Below are 20271 nucleotides of genomic sequence, written 5' to 3'. Positions count from 1 at the left end.
TTAATGGGTACGAGGTTTCTTTTGGGAGTGATGAAAATGGTTTAGCGTTACATAGTGATGATGGTTGCACAACACTGTGAATGTACTGGAAGCCACCTAATTGTTTACTTTGAAATGGTTAAAGTAGTAAATTTTGTGTTATGTGAATCTTACTACATTTTTTTTTAAGTTGGGGGGAAAAAAGCAACAAAAAGCTGAACAATGGGCAGAGACCTAGCAAGCTTGATACTGAATTGTTTCCAAACCCAGTTCTCTGGTCAAGCAAAGTTGCAGTAGAACTTTTCCCTTCCCAGGGGCAGCTCTCTAGTTGAGTACCACATCCTGCCTTGCTGAAATCAATTAATAGAGTTCTTGGGTGTCTGCCCTAATCATCATGCACAGATAAAATTTAGTTCATATCCTTTTCTCCCTCCCCAACACTGAAAAATAAGATAAATAGAATCTATCTCCATAATTTTCCTTACTCATTTAGTTCAGTAGCATCTGTTTATCATGATTTACAAGAATTTGGCTGGCAATGAGAGTTGCAGAAAGCATTTGCATAAAGGAATTTTATTTACATATTTTTCCTCCTTAAGCACTAGGGTACTCAAAATGGTCACATCTTGGAAATTCAGGCAAGCATCAGTGGTATTACTTAAAACAACAACAATAAAAGAAAAAACAGGCCATGGTGACTCATGGCTGTAATCCCAGCACTTTGGGAGGCTGAGGCAGAAGAATCACTTGAACCCTGGAGGCGGAGGTTGCAGTGAGCTGAGATTGTGCCACTGCACTCCAGCCTGGGACAAAGCGAGACTCCGTCTCAAAAACACAGTGGATGGTCATTAAGCAGTGAAAAATATTTATAGCTATTCAATTTAGAAGACAAACTTAAGGATTAGTCTATTAAAGTATGGAAAACCAAATAAAAATAAAATAAAAACTGAAATACTGGTTCCTGTTGATAAGGCTTACCTACTAAGAGTGTGAGGAGAGGAAATTTTACTTTTTTTCTTTTTCGAGACTGAGTCTGGCTGTCGCCCAGGCTGGAGAGCAGTGGCACAATCTCTGCTCATGGCAACTTCCACCTCCCAGGTTCAAACGATTCTCCTGCTTCTCCTGCCTCAGCCTACCGAGTAGCTGGGATTACAGGCACACACCACCACAACTGTCTAATTTTTGTATTTTTAGTAGAGACTGGGTTGGGTTTCTCCATTTTGGCCAGGCTGGTCTCAAACTCCTGACCTCAAGTGATTCACCCAACTTGGCCTCCCAAAGTGCTGGGATTATAGGTGTGAGCCACTGCACCCGGCTGAAATTTGACTTTCTTAGCATAAGCCCACAGAACACAGTCTGCCCTTGGGCATTTGAGTAAAACAGAAAACAATTATCCACAATACTTTTTTTTCCTCTGAAACTCTAAAGCTTAATTCCGTGTTCATACTTGTGAGTACTGATTATAACTTCAGAATTCTTTTTTTCTTTTGGGTCAGAGTCTCACTCTCTTGCTGAGGATGGAGTGCAGTGGCATGATCTTGGCTCACTGCAGCCTCCACCTCCCAGGTTCAAGCAATCCTTGTGCCTCACCTCCCAAGTAGCTGGGATTACAGGTGCACCACCAGGCCCGGCTAATTTTTGTATTTTTAGTAGAGATGGGGTTTCACCATGTTGGCCAGGGTGGTCTCAAACTCGTGACCTCAGGTGATCCACACCCCCTTGGCCTCTTGAAGTGCTGGGATTACAGGCGTGAGCCACTGCTCCTGGCTGGAATTCTTTGTATAATAAAATTGTGTTTATCTCCCATATATATAGTTAAGTGAAAAAGGCAGGGTAAAAATAAGTATGCAGTAAGCAGTATGCTACCATTTATCTGAAAGTCAATAGGAGGGTAAAAATTATATATATAATGTTTACATGTTTAAAATCAGGGCCTAATTTTTTATTTCTTGTAGAGACAGGGTCTCACTATGTTGCCCAGGATGGTTTTGAACTCCTGGGCTCAAGCAATCCTCCTGCCTCAGCCTCCCAAAGTGCTGGGATTACAGGTATGAGCCAACCACGCTCAGCCTAATAATACTGAAGCCATATTGTATGTACTGTAATTCTGTATTACTATATAATTATAATTTTGTTACAGAATTTTATATTGTATATATTTATTTTTATATTACATAATTTAATGTGTAATTTTATATTCTGTATTATATTATACTATATACATATATAATTCTTAAGCCATGTACATAGCCACATGACTATTAATTTTACATATAAATACCAGTATGTATAAGCATATGTATGCATGTGTATATATGTATATATACACAAATATACTAAAAATTAATAGATAGATATAAAAGAAATGTGTTTTGAAAACAAAGCACTTGGGAGAAATGGCCGACTCCAGGCTTAGGGTAGAGAATATGGAAGAGTGAGCCTGTAATGTTGGATCTTACCAGAAAACAAAAAGCTACCAAAGACGACACTGGGGCCAAATTTTAATGCTAATAGTTGCACATGTAGTTTAAGTGCTACCATATAAAACAAAACACAGATTGGAAAAAAACAAAATGTTCATGGCTTTCAGCTTTGAGTGGTATTTCTTTTGCATGCTCCTTCCTTCAAATGCTTTCATCACCTGGATGTTATAATGGATAAAGGACTTTCTCTGGAATGTGCCAGCTCCTCTGCAATCAGGAGTCCATCCCTTACAGTACCAGTCAGATTCCTGGCTCTTTACTGCCACCCCAAGCTCTAGTCCCTCTTCGTTGTCTCACAGCAACAGCTCCTAGGAAGTTTTCTTGCCCTCTGCTTTTCCTCCTCCTTCCCCAACCTTGTAGTTATCTAATGAGTCCTCTTCACCCACAGGATTCCCATGCCCTTCAGTTAAAACCTCAGGGGTTTCTATCCATGCAGGATCATCAAAGGTCCTGGTTTCCTACTGTCCCACCGCCTCATTCCTTCTGAACCTGCTCTCCATCCATCTTCACCTCCAGTGCAACCCCCTGATCCACACAAGCGCTCAGACGCCTTCCAGCCCTGCCAGCCTCCTCGCTCAGCAGGGTTTCTACAGTAAGCCACATCAGCCAGGCTGCACCTAGCACCCAAGATGTCCTCGTTCTCCTTGCCAGAACCTGATCAACCCGCTCTTCTTCTTTGACTCCTAAGGCAAAGTCAGCTTAAAGAGGGGAGAAAAAAGAATAAAGTCCTCTCCCTGGTGTTTGGCCTAGCTTTGCCTCTTTGGAGTTCTGTGATACTGGGCATTTTTCTCAACTTACCTGGATTTACTTCCCCATCCTTTCAGACACCTGTGAGGTTAGCATTAACATAAAACCTCCTATTCCCCTCAGGACTGAGTACCTAACACTGTCCCCATACTCTCATCTCCTCCTAAAGCACTGAGACCTCTAGTTCCATTCTCCCAGTGACCCCATTTCCTTGCTGGGGCAATAGGAAGTCCCCTCTCACTTTCTTCTAAAAGCAAAACAAAACAAAAACAAAAGCCTCCAGCAGAACCCTCTAACTGCCGCCTTTGCCCTTCATTGTGAAAGCCTTTTTAGTTCGTATTTCATTTCTTAACTCCTAAGTAAGAATCAAAATGTAGATACCATCTCTACCTCAGAAAACTCTACCTCAGGTTGAAGAAACAAGTATGAAAGCAGTTCCTGCGGCACAGCCACCCCAACACCACTTTTCACAGCTAGCTGTGAAAACTGGAGTTCTCTCCACTCAGGATGGCCTGTGGAGCTCTGCAGTGGGCCCCATGGGCTCCCACAGTCGAGGCTGAGGCTGGGCAACTGACCTAAGGCTCCTTATTATAAAATGGGATCATCACAAAACCCAGGAGCTGACCCATGTTTTTTTCCCTTCATTCCTGCTGAGAACATTATTTTTGGGTTTTCGTCTTAGTTCCATTAGATTGTAAATCCTTTAAGGATAAGGCATCCAAATCAACTGTTAGTTAATTTTTAATGAAAACCACATTAGCTCTACTTTCTATTAAAACATGGTAACACCTAAACTTTTCCAAATAAGCGTCAATTTATATAAACTCTAAACATTTAAGCTTCCCAATTACATATCCAATAAGGTTGGATTATAATTTGGGTTAAGACCCAAAAAGTTTACAAAAACAAAGTTACTGATTTCTTTTAGATCTACATAGAATACCAGTTGTACTTCATTTAGCTTGCTCTTCTCCCCAAATGTGTAGGAGGTAAACATGGCTTCTCAGATAACTCTAGAGCAGACACAGTAAACTTTTTCTGTAAAGTGCCAGGTTGTAAATATCTTAGGTTTTGTGAACCATACTGTCTCTGCTTATCTAACAACCCTTTACAAATGAAAAAAAAAAATACTTAGTTCATATGCCATATGAATAAAGGCTGCAGCAGCATGTAGCCCACAGGCTATAGTTTGCCAACCCCTGGTCTAAAGAATTGGACAGCCAGTGTGGTGGTGGCTCTTGCCTGTAATCTTAGCACTTTGGGAGGCCGAGACAGAAGGATCACTTGAGTCTAGAAGTTTGAAACCAGCCTGAGCAACACAGAAGACCTGTCTCTACAAAAAATAATAAAAAAAGCACTGGGCTATGAGAGCTTTTAGATCATGCCTTTGTTTTGATTCTCACAGTCCTGGAACAAGCCTCAATGTACAGCATGCATTTAATGTATGTTTGAATGGTTGATAAAAGTAAGCCAGGGATTGCAAAGCACAACACAAAGGAAAACACTACAAAACTTCATGGGCACGTATTGTTTTCTATCAGGCACTGTGGTGATCTCAGCCCATTTTCTGATCATAGGTATCAGTCCTGTCACCTAGTGAGGTCCTTCCAAATAAGCTGACCTTAGAACTTCAGAAACTTCAGTCAAAAGGCAGACATTTTTAGAAAAGGTGGAAATGGCCTTTTATTTAAATATGAGAAAAAAATTAGAAGTACAGTAAGATTATTTTTAAAAAAGCAGACAAGTTAGAACAAACATTTTATTATTAAAATAAACTTTTGTATAAAAGCATCACAAATCAAAAGCTGTATTTACACTTATCGATTCAAGGTCCAATTACACATCAAACATTGAATGGCACAGCAATGGCTTACACATGCAAGTAAATTGGGACATACAAACACTTAGATTCCGCCTTTACCAAATAACTTGATTAATGCAACAAGGAGTGGGAACACTGACACAGGAAATCTGCCCAGAAACTCGACTGGCAGAGATGTCAGATTAACAAACTGCGGAAAGTTACATCTCCAAAAAGGCACTTCTCATTGTTATAAAAGTGCTTAAAATCTAAATTGAACCTTGTGCCTGGTTTATAAATTTTCAAGAAACTGCAAAGAACCACTGACTAGTTTTTAATATCAAGTTTCCATGCAAAATTGTCCAAGAATTTATTTCCAATACCTTACATGTGAACTGAAATAAACTTTGCAAACTACAATTATACTAAAGTTTTGTACCGAAAATTCAGCCTACTCATAATTTCCAGATAGCTCTTCCATCATACTTTTAAAGTATTACATTGCCCACCAACCTTTGAATCATGATTGTGTAAGCTGGACGCACCACTTACCCTTCAGGCAGAAGAAATTAGGAGAAATTAAGTCTCAACTGTGATAACAACTTGTAACATAAGCGCAATACATGGGATTGAGAGGCATCAATCTGCAATAATTACCTAATTTTTCCACATGGTTTTAAGACTTTTGTGCCTTGATTATATTAAAAATTTCAACTAGTATGAATGCTAAATCATACTTGTTTTTGTGTAAACAAGTTAGAAGGTTCTTCTCTGAAATTCAATAGATCTAGTTAGTTAATACTTTTATTGTGTTTCCAAGTGCTTAGGTTTTATGAGGGCTATTTCAACACCAAGTAAATAAAATATGCTTTCATAAAACTGTAATTTAAAAGAAATTCAAAAACTAAGTGGTTGGAGAGGGGCATTGGAAATAGAGGGGGATGCTATGAGATGGGGGTTGGGAACAGAGAAGAAACTGCAGGAGGGCAAAGTGTAACTAGTAATATACCTTCCGTGATGCTCCAGAAACACATGTCTACTAAGATTAACTTGATTGGAGTTTCTTAGGAAACAGGCTGATCATCAAGATTCTTAACTCAGGTTTCAGTGAAAAAATTGGAAACTTTTATAAGAAAGATTTGAGAAGTAGAAGGCAGGCAGCAAATTTTCCAGATATTATGCCTGCATTTCAAATTCCTGTTTCAGGCTGTGAAAGACAAAAGGAAACGTGTCAGGACATAGTTTTCAACCAAAGAATTCTCTTTTGAAAGCCTAATTCATTTTTAAAAACATTTTTGTTGTGTTGTAACATCACTATGGTCAAGTGTACACATCTTCAAGTATATAATCTGACTTTTTCATACACACCCACCCACCTGGGTTACCACCACCTAAGTGAAGACAGAAAACGTTCTCATCCGTTCCTGCGTGCCCCTTTCCAGTCAGTCTCCACCCCGCCAGACATAACCACTCTTCTGACATCTGTCATCTTTTTTTTTTTTTTTTTTTTTGGAGACGGAGTCTCGCTCTGTCACCCAGGCTGGAGTGCAGTGGCCGGATCTCAGCTCACTGCAAGCTCCGCCTCCCGGGTTCACGCCATTCTCCTGCCTCAGCCTCCCGAGTAGCTGGGACTACAGGCGCCTGCCACCTCGCCCGGCTAAGTTTTTGTATTTTTAGTAGAGACGGGGTTTCACTGTGTTAGCCAGGATGGTCTGGATCTCCTGACCTCGTGATCCGCCCGTCTCGGCCTCCCAAAGTGCTGGGATTACAGGCTTGAGCCACCGCGCCCGGCCGACATCTGTCATCTTTTCATTAAGATATAAATGAATATAAGATTCGGATGTGGAAGAGAAAAAAAACACCCACTACCTTTTCAAGTAGGCATGCACATTCCCAAAGCCATGGTATTTGGCTAAATACACAAGGACCCCAGTCGCACACCGTCCATCTCGCTGCCGGCAGAAACTGCAGTTGCAGATTCCTCGACAAGGCGGGCAACGCCAGTTCTGAAGGAGGATTGTCAAACGGCACAATTCAGTTAAACCTTACCTCCCCACCAACTTATCTACATTACATTTAACCCCTTCTTTACGGTTAAAAATTTATATGATTAATATGCATTAGTCATGCCTGATGCTTCCTTCCAGCAGTGGAAGTTACAAGCAGCTACCAGGAATAAATGGAGCAGCAACTTCCCAGGGACAGTTCAGACCTGAGTATGGTGGAAGCGGCTCATGCCTATGCAGCACCATCACTCTGAATTCATTTGTGTTCTGAATTAAGAGCACCCTGGAATGGGGGTGGTGCCTCAAACCTGTAATCCCGGCACTTTAGGAGGCTGAGGCGGGTGGATCACGAGGTCAAGAGATCAAGACCATCCTGGCCAACGTGGTGAAACCCCGTCTCTACTAAAAATACAAAAATTAGCTGGGTATGGTGGCTTGCACCTATAGTCCCAGCTACTTGGCAGGCTGAGGCAGGATAATCGCTTGAACCCAGGAGGCAGAGGTTGCAGTGAGCTGAGATCACAACACTGCACTCCAGCCTGGCAACAGAATGCGACTCCATCTAAAAAAAAAAAAAAAAAAAGAGCATCCCGTAACAGAAAGGGCTCCACCCCTTCACCAATGCCTTTTTCTGGCCTCATCACAGTTTGTGATTGACCTTCAAGCCCACAGGACCAACCCCTGGCAGGCACCTACCGGATCCAGTAGAGCATCCCTGACCTCTTCACCATAACGGTTTCGAAGGCAGGGGCCGCAGAACTGGCCTCGAACGCCCCAGCAGTCTGGGTTTCTGCAGTTTGTTTTGGTATCAATAGTCTTCTGACGGCATTGATGACAAGTAGAGCCCTACAAATAAGCAATTAAGAAAAAACAAAAAACAAAAAGCCACTGCTTTTTAACAGAGAAAATGGCATATTTACAGAATGTCCCTCTTCGTAGTATAGTCTTACATTTTGTCTGTCAATCTCTGTATACACATGTACATGCCAGGGTATGAAAAATAACTCAACCAGGTGCAGTGGCTCACACCTGTAATCCCAGCATTCTGGGAGGCTGAGGAGAGTGGATCGCTTGAGCCAAGGAGTTTGAGACCAGCCTGGGCAACATGGCAAAACCCCATCTCCACTAAAAACATAAAACTTGGCCTGGTGTGGTAAAACCACTTTCCTTTAAGAAAAGGTCTTATTAAAAAATAACCTACCCAAATCCATTTTTATCTTCGGTGCACCACCACACCCCAGCACCTAGCTATGTATACACACATAATAGATATGCAATAAATATATGTTGAATGAATTGATTTCTAAATTAGGAGAAAAGATTTACCACGACTACAGACTTACTAAGCAGATAATTCCACTGTGAAAGAGGGCTAAATCCCAGGGATACTTAAAACTTTTCCTTCCTTGTGTGAAAAAAACATATAGGCACAGATTTCACATGCTAAGCCCTTTAGACCCTGGGCAACACTTAGGGACAGAAGCTCTCTTCCTCTCACAGATGTTTACATTCTCAGGTGTAATTGAGAGGCTCTCACCAGTGAACGGTTATATATCTTCTCTCGAGAGTTGCTGCAGATGTTCTCCAACTCTTCCTCTGTAATTTCTTCCACTGGGCGAATTATATGCGGAAGGGTCATGGATGATCTGGAGCGACGACTTCTGGGCAGGTCATCTTCCTGCATCACGAAGAATACAAAACACAGAGCTTAAAAACTGAAAAACTGATTGAAAGAGATTCAAAACTGAGAACTAGAGATTCAAATATGAAACAGAGATTCAAAACTGGCTCTCCCCAGCTCTGAATCTCAGATACTTGACTTGTAATTTCTTCTCACGAACTTCAACCTGGAAATCTCTCCTAGAGCTAATGGTAGAAAAACTGGCCATATGCTTACTGTAGCCATAACTGGACATTTTGGAAACGATGCCTGCAATTAAGAAGAGATGAAGAAAACCCAATTCTCACCTGCTAATAAAATTACCAAGTAAGCTTATGTGACGTTTACAATTGTGAATGGTTAGAGAAAAACATTTACTATGGAACTCCTGGTGTTGAGGATGTGTGTGTACCTGCGCTGTGTACGATGCCAGGCCTACTGAAGATGAGAATCAGAAGAGCAAGTACCAATGCAAAGAACTCACGTTCATGTAGCCATCCATGGTCTTCCTCTTTCTCACCAACATGTACTTATCCTCTTCCTCCTCCTCCTCCATGGGTAGAGCGTCAAGGGACCCGAGGATCCGGGACCTTGACCTGGTAAGAGGACGAGCTCTCCGTTCGGGGTTTCTCCTGGAAGCAACACCCGGGAATGTACGCCTTCGCGGTCTCCTCGATTGCTAAACAAAGCACGCATAAGGGAATCCATTTATTCCACAATAAAGAGAAGTAGTACTTTGGGGAATTCATACCTTCTCCTTAAGGATGTTTTAAGTAAAGAGAGCTCTATTTTTTCATTTTCTTTGTCATTTACATCATGCATGGCAAAATGAGCCTAAAACCTATATGGCTATCTTTATTTTGCTTTTGTAACACCAAGCCCAGTTTCTTTCAACTTGAGAGATGAGCTATTTATTCTTTTACTTAATGAAGATGTAAGAAATGATCTTCTCTTCTAAAAAAAAATGTTTTCTCTGATGTCTCTTGACCCTGTAGAAACACATTCAGTTTCTACATTGCACAATAGAGGGATATCTGTATGGTTTCCCTCTTTCCATCTTTCCTTTCCTCAGGGGAAGGCAGGAAAAAGAAATCTTTTCTATCACAGCAGACACACCAAATCTCCCTGAGTTGTAGAATTCTTCAGAATGCAATTGTATGATACCCAGCTATGACTTGATAAGAAATTGTGATTTTCTTATTCTATTTTCATTCTCCAATTTTAAAAACATCTATTGCACATCTACCATGTAGGAGGAATGTGCTCACACTGGAGAAGAGAAAAAAATTTTTGATCTCCATTACCTGCCCATGAGGGCAGGTAATTAGTCTAGTTGACTAATTAGTCTAGTTGACTAATTACCTAGTGAGGGGCTTAGTCTAGTTGGGAAGGAAAGAAATAACCAATCAAAAGGGGTTTAGTGCCACAGGAGCACAGCAAGGAGAGACCAAACTACCCAGGATTCAAGGAGGATCATCCAGAGATCTGTCAGGGGGTTTCCTCTAGGTCCCCTTCGTTTGTCTAGAAGGCCACACAAATAAAGAAATTAGATTTTTAAATACAACACAGATCTACCTTACGTGTGCCAAAAACACTACTGTATATAAACAAGGACTGGGACTTACTGAGTCGGAGCCTGGGAGGGGATGTCTTCCAGGGAACGAGCCAGGGAAGCTTTCTAATTCAGACATGAGTTTTGCAAGCTAAAAAGGGAGAAAATTAAACTGATATCATTGGCTTAGAATAACTGCTGAAAATGAGCAACTAACTTCTTGAAAATACTGAAGTACATCTCCTGGTTTGAAATCTGAAAGTAAGTTGACACATTCAAAGTTTCTGATTTCCCCTATACACTTAACCAGGCCTTTAACAGATTACAAAAAAGGAGTTCAGGGAAGGAAACACATTTTGAGGCACACATTGAAGACTTCACAGGTAAACAAAAGTAACTTTTTATTCATGTAACAGAAAAAAATAACTTTTTTGTGTGATAGAACAGATTTAAGCAATGAGTCGCTTAGAGAGGAAAAATTAATTCTAACACAAAGTCAGATACCTACCATTGCTTTGTTTTGCTTTATATTTAAAGCCCTTTTCTCCAAAAAATTCATGCCACTTTCATCTTCTGAATCGGAGTTGGAATCAGTCACAGAATTCTCTGAGGGCTGGGGGGACTCTGCTTTTTTGTTGGTTGCTCCCCTAGTACTTCGTGCTGGAAACTTCATCGCCACCCTGAGAGGTCCAGAGTGCCTGCACTGGCTGCGGGTCCTACAGCCTTCCCGAACTGACTGCAGCCTCTAATCACAACAATGGAGTCATTAGGACTTGATCAGCAGACAAGCTTCATCAGTATGACTACAAAGTCCCTTCTGAACGAGACACTTGTCTGAAATGAATTTTAACTGAACATTGACACCTCTGGGTAACAAAATCAGGAACTACAAAGAGTACAACAATCAACAGAATGCAGTTTAATTCCATGCAGCCTATCTGGACCACACTGCTATAAGCTATTTTCACAGTCCCTAGGCCTGTGGGTCTGAGCCTTTTTTTTAAATGTTAAAATTCCTACCACCTACTTTTCATTTCTTTAAAAACAGATCTTTATGTATTTTAAAAGAATTCTGACAAGAACAAATGTGTTCTCCTGGCTGGGTGCAGTGGCTCACATCTGTAATCCCAGCACTTTGGGAGGCCAAGGCGGGTGAAACACTCGAGCCCAGGAGTTCGAGACCAGCCTGGGCAACATGGTGAAACCCCATCTCTGCCAAAAAAAATACAAAAATTAGCTGGGCATGGTGGCGCACGCCTGTGGTCCCAGCTACTTGGAAGGCTGAGGTGGGAGAATGGCTTGAACCCAAGTGGCAGAGGCTCAGTGAGCCGTGTTCGTGCTACTGTACGCCAGGCCTGGGTGACAGAGCCAGACCCTGTCTTGAGGGAAAAAAAAAAAAAGGGGGGGAAAAAAATGTGTTCCCCTATAAATATGGCCTCAATGTTGATGGCAATATTAAATTATATTAACATATCTCAATTTTCTACTTTACAAAATCATATAATAAAATATACGTAAGATTTATCATGTTAACCATTTCTAAGTGCACAGGTCAATGGCATTAAATACATGCACATTGTTGTGCAGCCATCACCACCATCCATCTCCAGAATGTTATCATCTTCTCCAACTAGAACTCCCTCATACCCATTAAACAGTAATTCCCCATTCCCTCTTTCCCTCCGCCCCTGGCAACCATCATCCTATTTTCTGTCTATAAATTTGACTTCTCTAGGTACTTCTCTAATCTACTTTCAGAAGCTCAAAATAAAAATATTTCCAGATTCCAAAAGTAATATAGGTTTTCATCATTAAAAATTTATCCAAATTAGCCATAGGGTAATATAAATCAAAATCACAATGAGAGGCCAGGCGCAGTGGCTCACGCCTATAATCCCAGTGCTTTGGGAGGCCGGGGCAGGCAGATCACCTGACATCAGGAGTTGGACACCAGCCTGGCCAGCATGGTGAAACCCCATCTCTACTAAAAATACAAAAATTAGCCAGGCACAGTGACACACGCCTGTAATCCCAGTTACTTGGGAGGCTGAGGCAAGAAAATCGCTTGAACCCAGGAGGCGGAGGTTGCGGTGAGCTGAGATCATGCCACTGCACTCCAGTCTGGGCTACAGAGCAAGACTCCGTCTCCAAAAAAAACAAAAACAAAAACAATAACAAAACAACAACAACAAAAAAACCCACACACAAAACATAATGAGACACCAACCACTTCATAGTAGAGCTAAAAAGCAAAAGAAGGCCGGGTATGGTGGCTCACATCTGTAATCCCAGCACTTTGGGAGGCTGAGATGGGCAGATCACCTGAGGTCAGGAGTTCGAGACCAGCCTGGCCAAGACGGCAAAACCCCGTCTCTACTAAAAATATAAAAAATTAGTCGGGTGTGGTGGCACGCGCCTGTAGTCCCAGCTACTTGGAGGCTGAGACACAAGAATCGCTTGAACCCAGGAGGCGGAGATTGTGGTGAGCCAAAATTGTGCCACTGTACTCCAGCCTGGGTGACAGAGTGAGACTCTGTCTCAAAAAAAAAAAAAAAAAAAGCAAAAGGAAAATTAAAAAAACTATTAGCAAAAATTTGGAGAAATTGTAACCCTCACACACTGCTGGTAGGAATGTAAACTGGTATAGCCACTTTGTCTATTTCTCAAAAGGTTAAACAGTTACTACATGAACCACAATTCTACTCCTATGTACATACCTAAGAGTATATATCTACACAAAAACTTGTACACGAATGTTCACAGTAGCATTATTCATAATAGCCAAAAAAGTGCAAACAACCCACTTATCCATCAACTGATGAATGGGTAAATCAAATGTGGTTGATTTACACAACAGAATATTCTGCAATAAAATGAACTAACACATGCCACAACATAATAAACCTTGAAATCATTATCCTAAGTGAAAGAAGCCAGTCGCAAAAGACCACATATCATGATTCAATTTATATGAAATATCCACAACAGGCTAATCTATGACAGCAGAAAGCAGACTGATGGTTGCCAGGAGCTAGAGGTGTTGGGAAGGAATAAGGAGTGACTGTTAATGGGTACAGAGTCATTTTTCGGGGTCATAAAGGTACTCCAAAATTGACTGTGGTAATGGTTGCAGGTAAAAAAAAAAGAGAGAAGAAAAAATATCACCCATAAAGTCCCTGAATTTCACCTATAAAGACCCAGTTTTAACACTAAAATATTTATTAAGGCCAGCAAAGTGGCTCATGGCTGTAATCCCAGTACTTTTGGAGGCCAAGACGGAAGGATTGCTTGGGCCCAAGAGTTCGAGAACAGCCTGAGCAACAAAGTGAGCCCACATCTCTACAAAAAATTTTTTAAAGTTCCCAGGCAGGGTGGCACATGCCTGTAATCTCAGTTACTGGGTAGGCTGAGGAGGGAGAATCACTTAAGCCCAGGAGGTGGAGGCTGCAGTGAGCCATGATCGCACCACTTACTCCAGCCTGATTGACAGTGCAAGACCCTGTCTCAAAAAAGTCTTACATGCCCACAAACAGCTTTTTGTACTTTTAGTGTCCACGGATTTAGAGAGTACAAAACAACAAAAACCTTTCATGAGTTCCTACCAATTATAATGAATTGGCATTTTACTAATCATGACAGTATCTTCAAAGAACTGAAACACTGCCCAGAAATTATTCAGGCTATTGACAATGTTTGTGTCACACGCAGATCTGCAGACTGGCCCCTCTGCAACAAACTCCAGTAAGCACTGATTTGGACCAAAACACTCCTTGGCCAGGTAGACTGCCACTTGTATCAATGTTACTCAAACCATGATCCTCAGGCAGTGGATCCATGTCAGACCAGTGAGTTGAAGAGCATGCACCTGATTATCAGTAAATGCACTGCTTCCTTTGTCGAGAAAGTCTTTGGAATGAGAGAATGTGCATAGAATTAAACAGTACGCTCAGAAAGAGTGGGACCAAGGCACAGCACAACAGTGGCAGCAGCAGTTAAAGGAAGGTAGCGTGCATAGGAAAAGCCAACCAAGGAGCAAAAGTAGCAGCAGGCAGGGCCCTCAATGTCATTATCTGCAATGGCGCTCCTGCACATAAGTTATCACAGGTTTTCAAGATGCAGCCACAGATCTACTATGAGACCAACATTTATCAAAGGTCTGCTCTATGACAGGCACTAGGGCTGGGCACTTGAACTTAAATGCAAATGTAGATAATATTTAGGACTAGTGTGCTTCCTGATTAGGCTGGATTTTTGTGGTAATGAAAATCTGGAGATTGGCCAATTTTATCTTACCAGTTTCCAAATTTTCAGAGCCTACAAAATGTTCATGATTTATAAGTCCAGCTACATTAGTAAACACTGCTCTAAGACATGAAGAAAATACTCAAAATTTTAAAAAGGTCAACAAAGGCTGTTGGCATGACTAAAATCAAAATCGTAAGAAAAAATTTTTTAAAAATATGTCATGCCTCTAAATGTATCTTACTTCTTGAAACTGGTGAAATTCTCAAACTCACCATTCCATCTTGTATCTCACTCTCTGAGAAACCGCAAAAGGATTCATCGTCAGAGTCGGCATGAAAAATACTGGCCAGTTCGTTAGTGACATCTGGCCTTGGTTTCTGTAAAAATCCACAATGGTCTAATACATCTTGCACCTCACTTTCTGAAAAGCCGCAGAAAGATTCATTATCAGAGTCCTCATAAAAAACATTTGCCAGTTCTTCACTGATATCTGACCTGAATTTAGGTTTCTGTAAAATAAATAAATAAATGTGGTTGTGCATTTTTTTTCTTTTTCAAGAACCAATTTTCCATAAACCGTGCAGAGAGCAAATCACATTTACAAGTGCACTACAAGAGAACAGCTTTTGTTACAAAGAAAAATGGTTCAGAGGTTTACAAATGATTTCTGAGTTGTTATGGCAAATCATCATGCATGTTAGGTTAGGCGACATTTCAAAAGGATAGAATAAGTAGCTAATCTACCTCCAACAATTACTACCTAGAACCACAGCAAAAAGTGAAATGAAATTATAGTGCATACTGTATTTTCATAACGGCTGTATAGAAATGTAGGCAAAAAGCAAGCAGTTTTAATCACGCACAAAGCATCTGGGGCATTTTGAGCACTGCAGACTCAATTCTGTTTATTCTCAGGCAGCACTTACCGTGTTTGCAAAATTATCGGAAGCAAAGCTGTCACAACTGTCATCAGAGGATGACGAGGTTTCCATGGAAATCAACTTCACATATCTGAATTTCTTTAAGTTCTTCTTTACTCTGAGATCTTTCTGCTGCAAATGGAAATAGCAACCCTATTAAGCATGATGCTTACTTTATTTAACTAAAGACATCATTTTTTTGGTTTAGTAGGTTCAAAGAGCACAGAGTAGATATGTCCATTTATCATACCCTACATAGAAAAGGAAGTTTGTCAACTGCTACAAAAAACCTTTTCTTTCTTCTTTTTGTAAGAAGCAGGATCTCGCTCTGTCATCCAGGCTAAAGCGCAGTGGTGAGATCATGGCTTACTGCAACCTGGAACTCCTGAGCTCAAGCAAGCCTCCTGTCTCAGCCTCCTGAGTAGACAGGACTACAGGCATGTGCCACCATGCCCAGCTAACTTATTTTATTTTTTTAGAGATGGGGTCTTGCTATGTTGCCCAGGTTGGCCTCAAACTCCTGGACTCAAGCGATCCTCTCACCTGAGCCTCCCAAAGTGCTTGGATTACAGGCATTAGCCACTGTACCTGGACCCAAAAATCTTTAAAACCAGGTCAAATTCTTTTTTTTTTTTTTTTTTTTTTTGGAGACAGAGGCTCGCTCTGTTGCCCAGACTGGGGTGCAGTGGTGCGATCTTGGCTCACTGCAAGCTCCGCCTCCTGGATTCATGCCATTCTCCTGCCTCAGCCCTCCGAGTAGCTGGGACTACAGGCGAGTAGCTGGGACTACAGGCGTCCGCCACCACGCCCAGCTAATTTTTTGTATTTTTAGTAGAAACGGAGTTTCACCGTGTTAGCCAGGATGGTCTCGATCTCCTGACCTAGAGATCCGCCCGCCTCAGCCTCCCAAAGTGCTGGGATTACCGGGGTGAGCCACCGCGCCCGGCCAAAACCAGGTCAAATTCTAAGAAGGGATCCCTTGGCAGGAAAATTATAAAGACATTTATCAATTTTTTCAAACATCTGTAGAGCTACCTCTCAACCCACCTTTATAAGCCCCTAATCTTCAGCTCTTAGCATTATACTGAGCTCCACAGGAGTTTTTAATGCTAAACTCCTAAAACCCAACCTGTTTTTTTTTTTTAAATTAAACTATACTTCTAAAAGGAAATTTCAAAAGTACAAAATGGCAGAAAGATTTTCTCCCTCAGCCAAAATCAAGCTAATGAGGTATTTTTTGTAAGCTTTGGGCTATGTACTGTGATGCTAATTTCACAAACTACAAAAACTGGGCAGGACCTCTACTTCAAGATGGCAGGCTTCCAAGCAGGCCCCATTCCAATCAAGAGGGCTATCCTGATTTCCACACAAGTCTTTAAAAAGCAAATACATCACACCCTTCAACAGATGGTACAAGGAGCCAAGTTAAAGGTCAAACAGCACTCCAAATGCAGGTGGGATACCTGATTCCATTTTAGCACTCTATTACTTGAGGCTGTCATTCAGCTCTTTCTGCTGTCCCTTTGCTATACAAGACTTAAGTTTTTAAAAGTCCTTTTATAAAGTGCAAATTACTTATATAGAAATGCTTCATTCATTCATAAATACTGAACAGCCTGGCACCGCTCTCAGAAAATGCAATTGGCATCTATCTTGTGTAAAAAAGGATAGCGGTTTGTCATTTCTTAACATTTAACGAGATTTCTTAAGTGTTGCTTTAGGTCCTGTATTTTTATTCTCTTAAATGGGGCCATGGAATAGCAGAAGTGATTCCTTATACTGAAAACTTTGAAAGGGCAAGCTCTGCTACAGATTCTACAAAATATGCTAAGATGTAAGATGTCAGGTGACCAGAACGCTGTTGCCCTCCTTCTTTGCCTAACATTATGCATTTCAGTCTCTTGAAAATACATGAGGGCACTCCCAACATCCCTATACCCCTAAGTAAACTCTGTTCAATCATCTTAGGAAGTTTTTGTCTTTTGCCTTTTTAACAAGGCAGGACAATGTGTAAAGGGTAGAGCTACTAAATATAAAGGTTAGGTGTGTGTGTAGGAGGGTGGCGCACACCTGTAATCCCAGCGCTTTGGGAAGCCAAGGTGGGAGGATCACTGGAGCCCACGAGTTTGAGACCAGCCTGGGGAACATGGTGAATCTCCGTTTCTACTAAAAATACAAAAATCAGCCGAGTGTGGCGGTGCGCACATGTAGTCCCAGTTACTTGGGAGGCTGAGGTGGGAAGACTGCTTGAGGCCGGTAGGCTGCAGTGAGCCGTGATTGTGCCACTGCACTCCAGCCTGGGACACAATGAATGTTGGGAACTGAAAAGGATCTCAGATCCCATTTTCCAGATAAGGAAATTGAAGGCCCCAGGAAGGTGTAATAGACTGCAAGATCACAGGGGCAGAAACAGCAGTACTCCTCGCATTACTGCAGGAATTACCATCTTTTATTCATCAATCTACCTGCAAGCAGTCAGAGGCCCCAGACAGCCTCAAAGGCGGCGTTCTATTGGGTGCTGTCCGAGAAATACATGCTGAGTTTTAACAAGTCAGCACAAGCCAAGAGTTATTTACCAGGCAAATGTATCTTTGGAGGAAAAGCCACAAAAGAGCAGCAAGGCAAACAGTCAAGATGGAGATGAACTTCTTTGGCAGGTAATAACTAATACCATTTATAGTAGTTTTTCGTGCCAGGCACTATGTTAAGTACGCTTTCAGGTCAGGTTTAATTCTTTGCAACATAGGTGCTATCGTTATTCTCACTTAGCCAATGAGGAAACTGAGGCTCAGGAAGGCGAAATGGATTACTGAAGTCCCATGGTGACTCAAATTTGAACCCAGGTACGTCAGGTTCCAAGACCAGCTACACATGGTTTTCTACATCCGAAAAGCCAATGCTCAGCTCCACCGGGGCGGCCACTCAGCCCTGAAACCACGCCTCATCGCACCCACCCCCGCGAACCTGTCCTCCCCCGCGTGGGTCCCAAACCCCTGATACTTATTTTAAACGTGTCATTGTCTTCCGTTTCACCCAACCCCCACTCTTCTACCCTCTCCAGGAGCCCGACCCTACGTTCTGGCTTCCGTTAGAGCAAAAAGTAACGTTCCATTCAGAGCAACGTCCTGCAGCTAAGAGTAAGGCTAGAGGGTTGGGGGTTGGGGGTTGGGGGTGGGGGTGGAGGAAGTGGGAAACGAGCAAATGGTCGGCGAACGGTTTGGCCCACCAAGCCCTTTAAATGCACTTAACCACCGCCCGGTACTACCGTCGCTTCCCACTGCGTGCGCAAGCCAAGTTCTAAGAGACCGGTTCGAAAGACCTTAACGATCCAACGCACTGGCCCTCAGCGGTTAGAAACGGACGCGGCTTTTGCCGGGAGGGGTGCGCGCCCAAGGGCCACCCACTTAGCGTGGGTATAGACGCGGCGAGCCACGCACTGGCTCCGAGTTGTGTGCGGAAAAAGGATGGGCCGCCGCAGGACAAACTCCTAGGGGGCAAGCAGGCCGGCTCTGCCCGGCAGGCACAATCGGGACCGGCCAGCCCTCCCGGCCGGTGTACGGCCTTTGGCGGGCGCACGTGCCTAGGGCTTTCCAGCGCTGCCAGCCGTCCTGCAAACGACTCAAGTCTCCACGCCGCCCGCACTTCGGATGCGCACGCCGCGCAGGAACGTCCCCATGGCCCTCAGTTATTATAGGTGCACTAAATCGGGGGCTTGCCCAAGCGGGCAACGCCTAGGCAGGCCACCAGTTGAAAGGCAGCGCTAGGCTGCGGAGTTGGAGAGGGTCGGCCCGCGCCCGCCTGCGTCCAGCACCCACCGCGCCCGCCCCTCGGGTTAGCCCGCCCAGCCCTCACCGGCACGCGGCGAGCGTCCATGCTGGTGGCGGGTGCCCAGGTCGGCGCTTGGAGCAGGGAGAGCGGAGCAGCAGCGCGGTCAGCGGTCCCACAGCAGGAGGAGCAGCATCAGCGCGGCCTGCAGGCGGGGCACGCCGACCCGGGCCCGGAGGGGCGGGGCTCGGGCTGTCTTTCCCGCGTTGGGACACAGGTCCTGAAAGCTGTGGTAACGGCCAGACTCGGCGCAAGATTAGGTGATCCCCTGGAAAAAACATGACCTCCCTATATATTCTGACCTAAAAGGATAGCCTTGGCTACTCCTAAAATCCCTTTGAGAAAGGGGCGCTTTAGGGGCTACAGAGACCACTCTCCTTACGCAGCTGTACGGTCCTGAGCGAGTGGCGCGAAAATGGTTCGTATTGCCCCGGGGTTTTCTGGCTGATTTGCATGAATTCTCGTAGTGGCGGAGGAAAAGTGGAGTCTCGGGGGTAAAGGAGAGCAGTGCGAGGGTGGCGCGGGTCACGCACCATGGCTTTTACCACTTTCATTGCTGCATGCGGTTTACAAGATTTAAAAACTCATAGAATCCAGCACGAACTCCACTCTTCATAATCCAATTCACCGCCCCTGGATGTAACCTCTTATCTGGGAACCACACCATTATCTGAAGCAATAAAAATAGTTAAATCCTGATCTTTCTTTCCAAAAAGCACAGGAAGCCGACTTGTTTTATATTAGACTTGTGGTTTTCAAAGTAGAAGAAAAGCCGCAGCCGCTTGATGAAGACATCTATAATATAGTTAACCTTTAACGATTATCTGTTGGGGATAGAAACTAAAGATTTAACAATTGTGGCTTGATGACCTTTTCTGTCTTCAGAATTGAGAACTACCCTGAGTCAGTGCGAACGGGAAACACTTTTCATTGCCCTTTTAACCAAACTTAGCATTACAACGAAATAATGAAATAAAGTGAGGCTTTTTGTGTGTGTGAAGAGCAAAAAACTTGCTTCTAGAAGAAAAAGTAAATTTAGTTTCTTTAGAAGAC

The 20271-nt window shown here is 42.9% G+C and overlaps 1 protein-coding gene across 2 annotated transcripts; it reads right to left on the bottom strand.

Moving 5' to 3' along the window:
- Positions 1–4866: 4866 nt before the first annotated feature.
- CDCA7 (cell division cycle associated 7) lies at positions 4867–19624 on the bottom strand. 2 transcript variants are annotated; one of them, XM_001086843.4, is made up of 10 exons: positions 19246–19405; positions 15400–15525; positions 14746–14982; positions 10737–10973; positions 10302–10379; positions 9161–9355; positions 8554–8694; positions 7713–7862; positions 6880–7016; positions 4867–6217 (listed from the first exon to the last, which is right to left on the bottom strand). In XM_001086843.4, exons 1-10 carry the CDS (start codon positions 19264–19266, stop codon positions 6187–6189), a joined length of 1353 nt encoding a protein of 450 aa, XP_001086843.1. In that variant the 5' UTR covers positions 19267–19405; the 3' UTR covers positions 4867–6186. The 2 variants fall into 2 exon arrangements, with proteins under 2 accessions (XP_001086843.1, XP_014965874.1); XM_015110388.3 differs by lacking the exon at positions 14746–14982 and having other exon boundaries at positions 19246–19624.
- Between the last annotated feature and the right edge of the window lie 647 nt (positions 19625–20271).

Source organism: Macaca mulatta, chromosome 12, assembly GCF_049350105.2.
Source record: "Macaca mulatta isolate MMU2019108-1 chromosome 12, T2T-MMU8v2.0, whole genome shotgun sequence".
NCBI lineage: Eukaryota > Metazoa > Chordata > Mammalia > Primates > Cercopithecidae > Macaca > Macaca mulatta.
The sequence above is the reverse complement of the archived record's forward strand: the minus strand, read 5'-3'. Positions and strand labels throughout refer to the sequence as shown.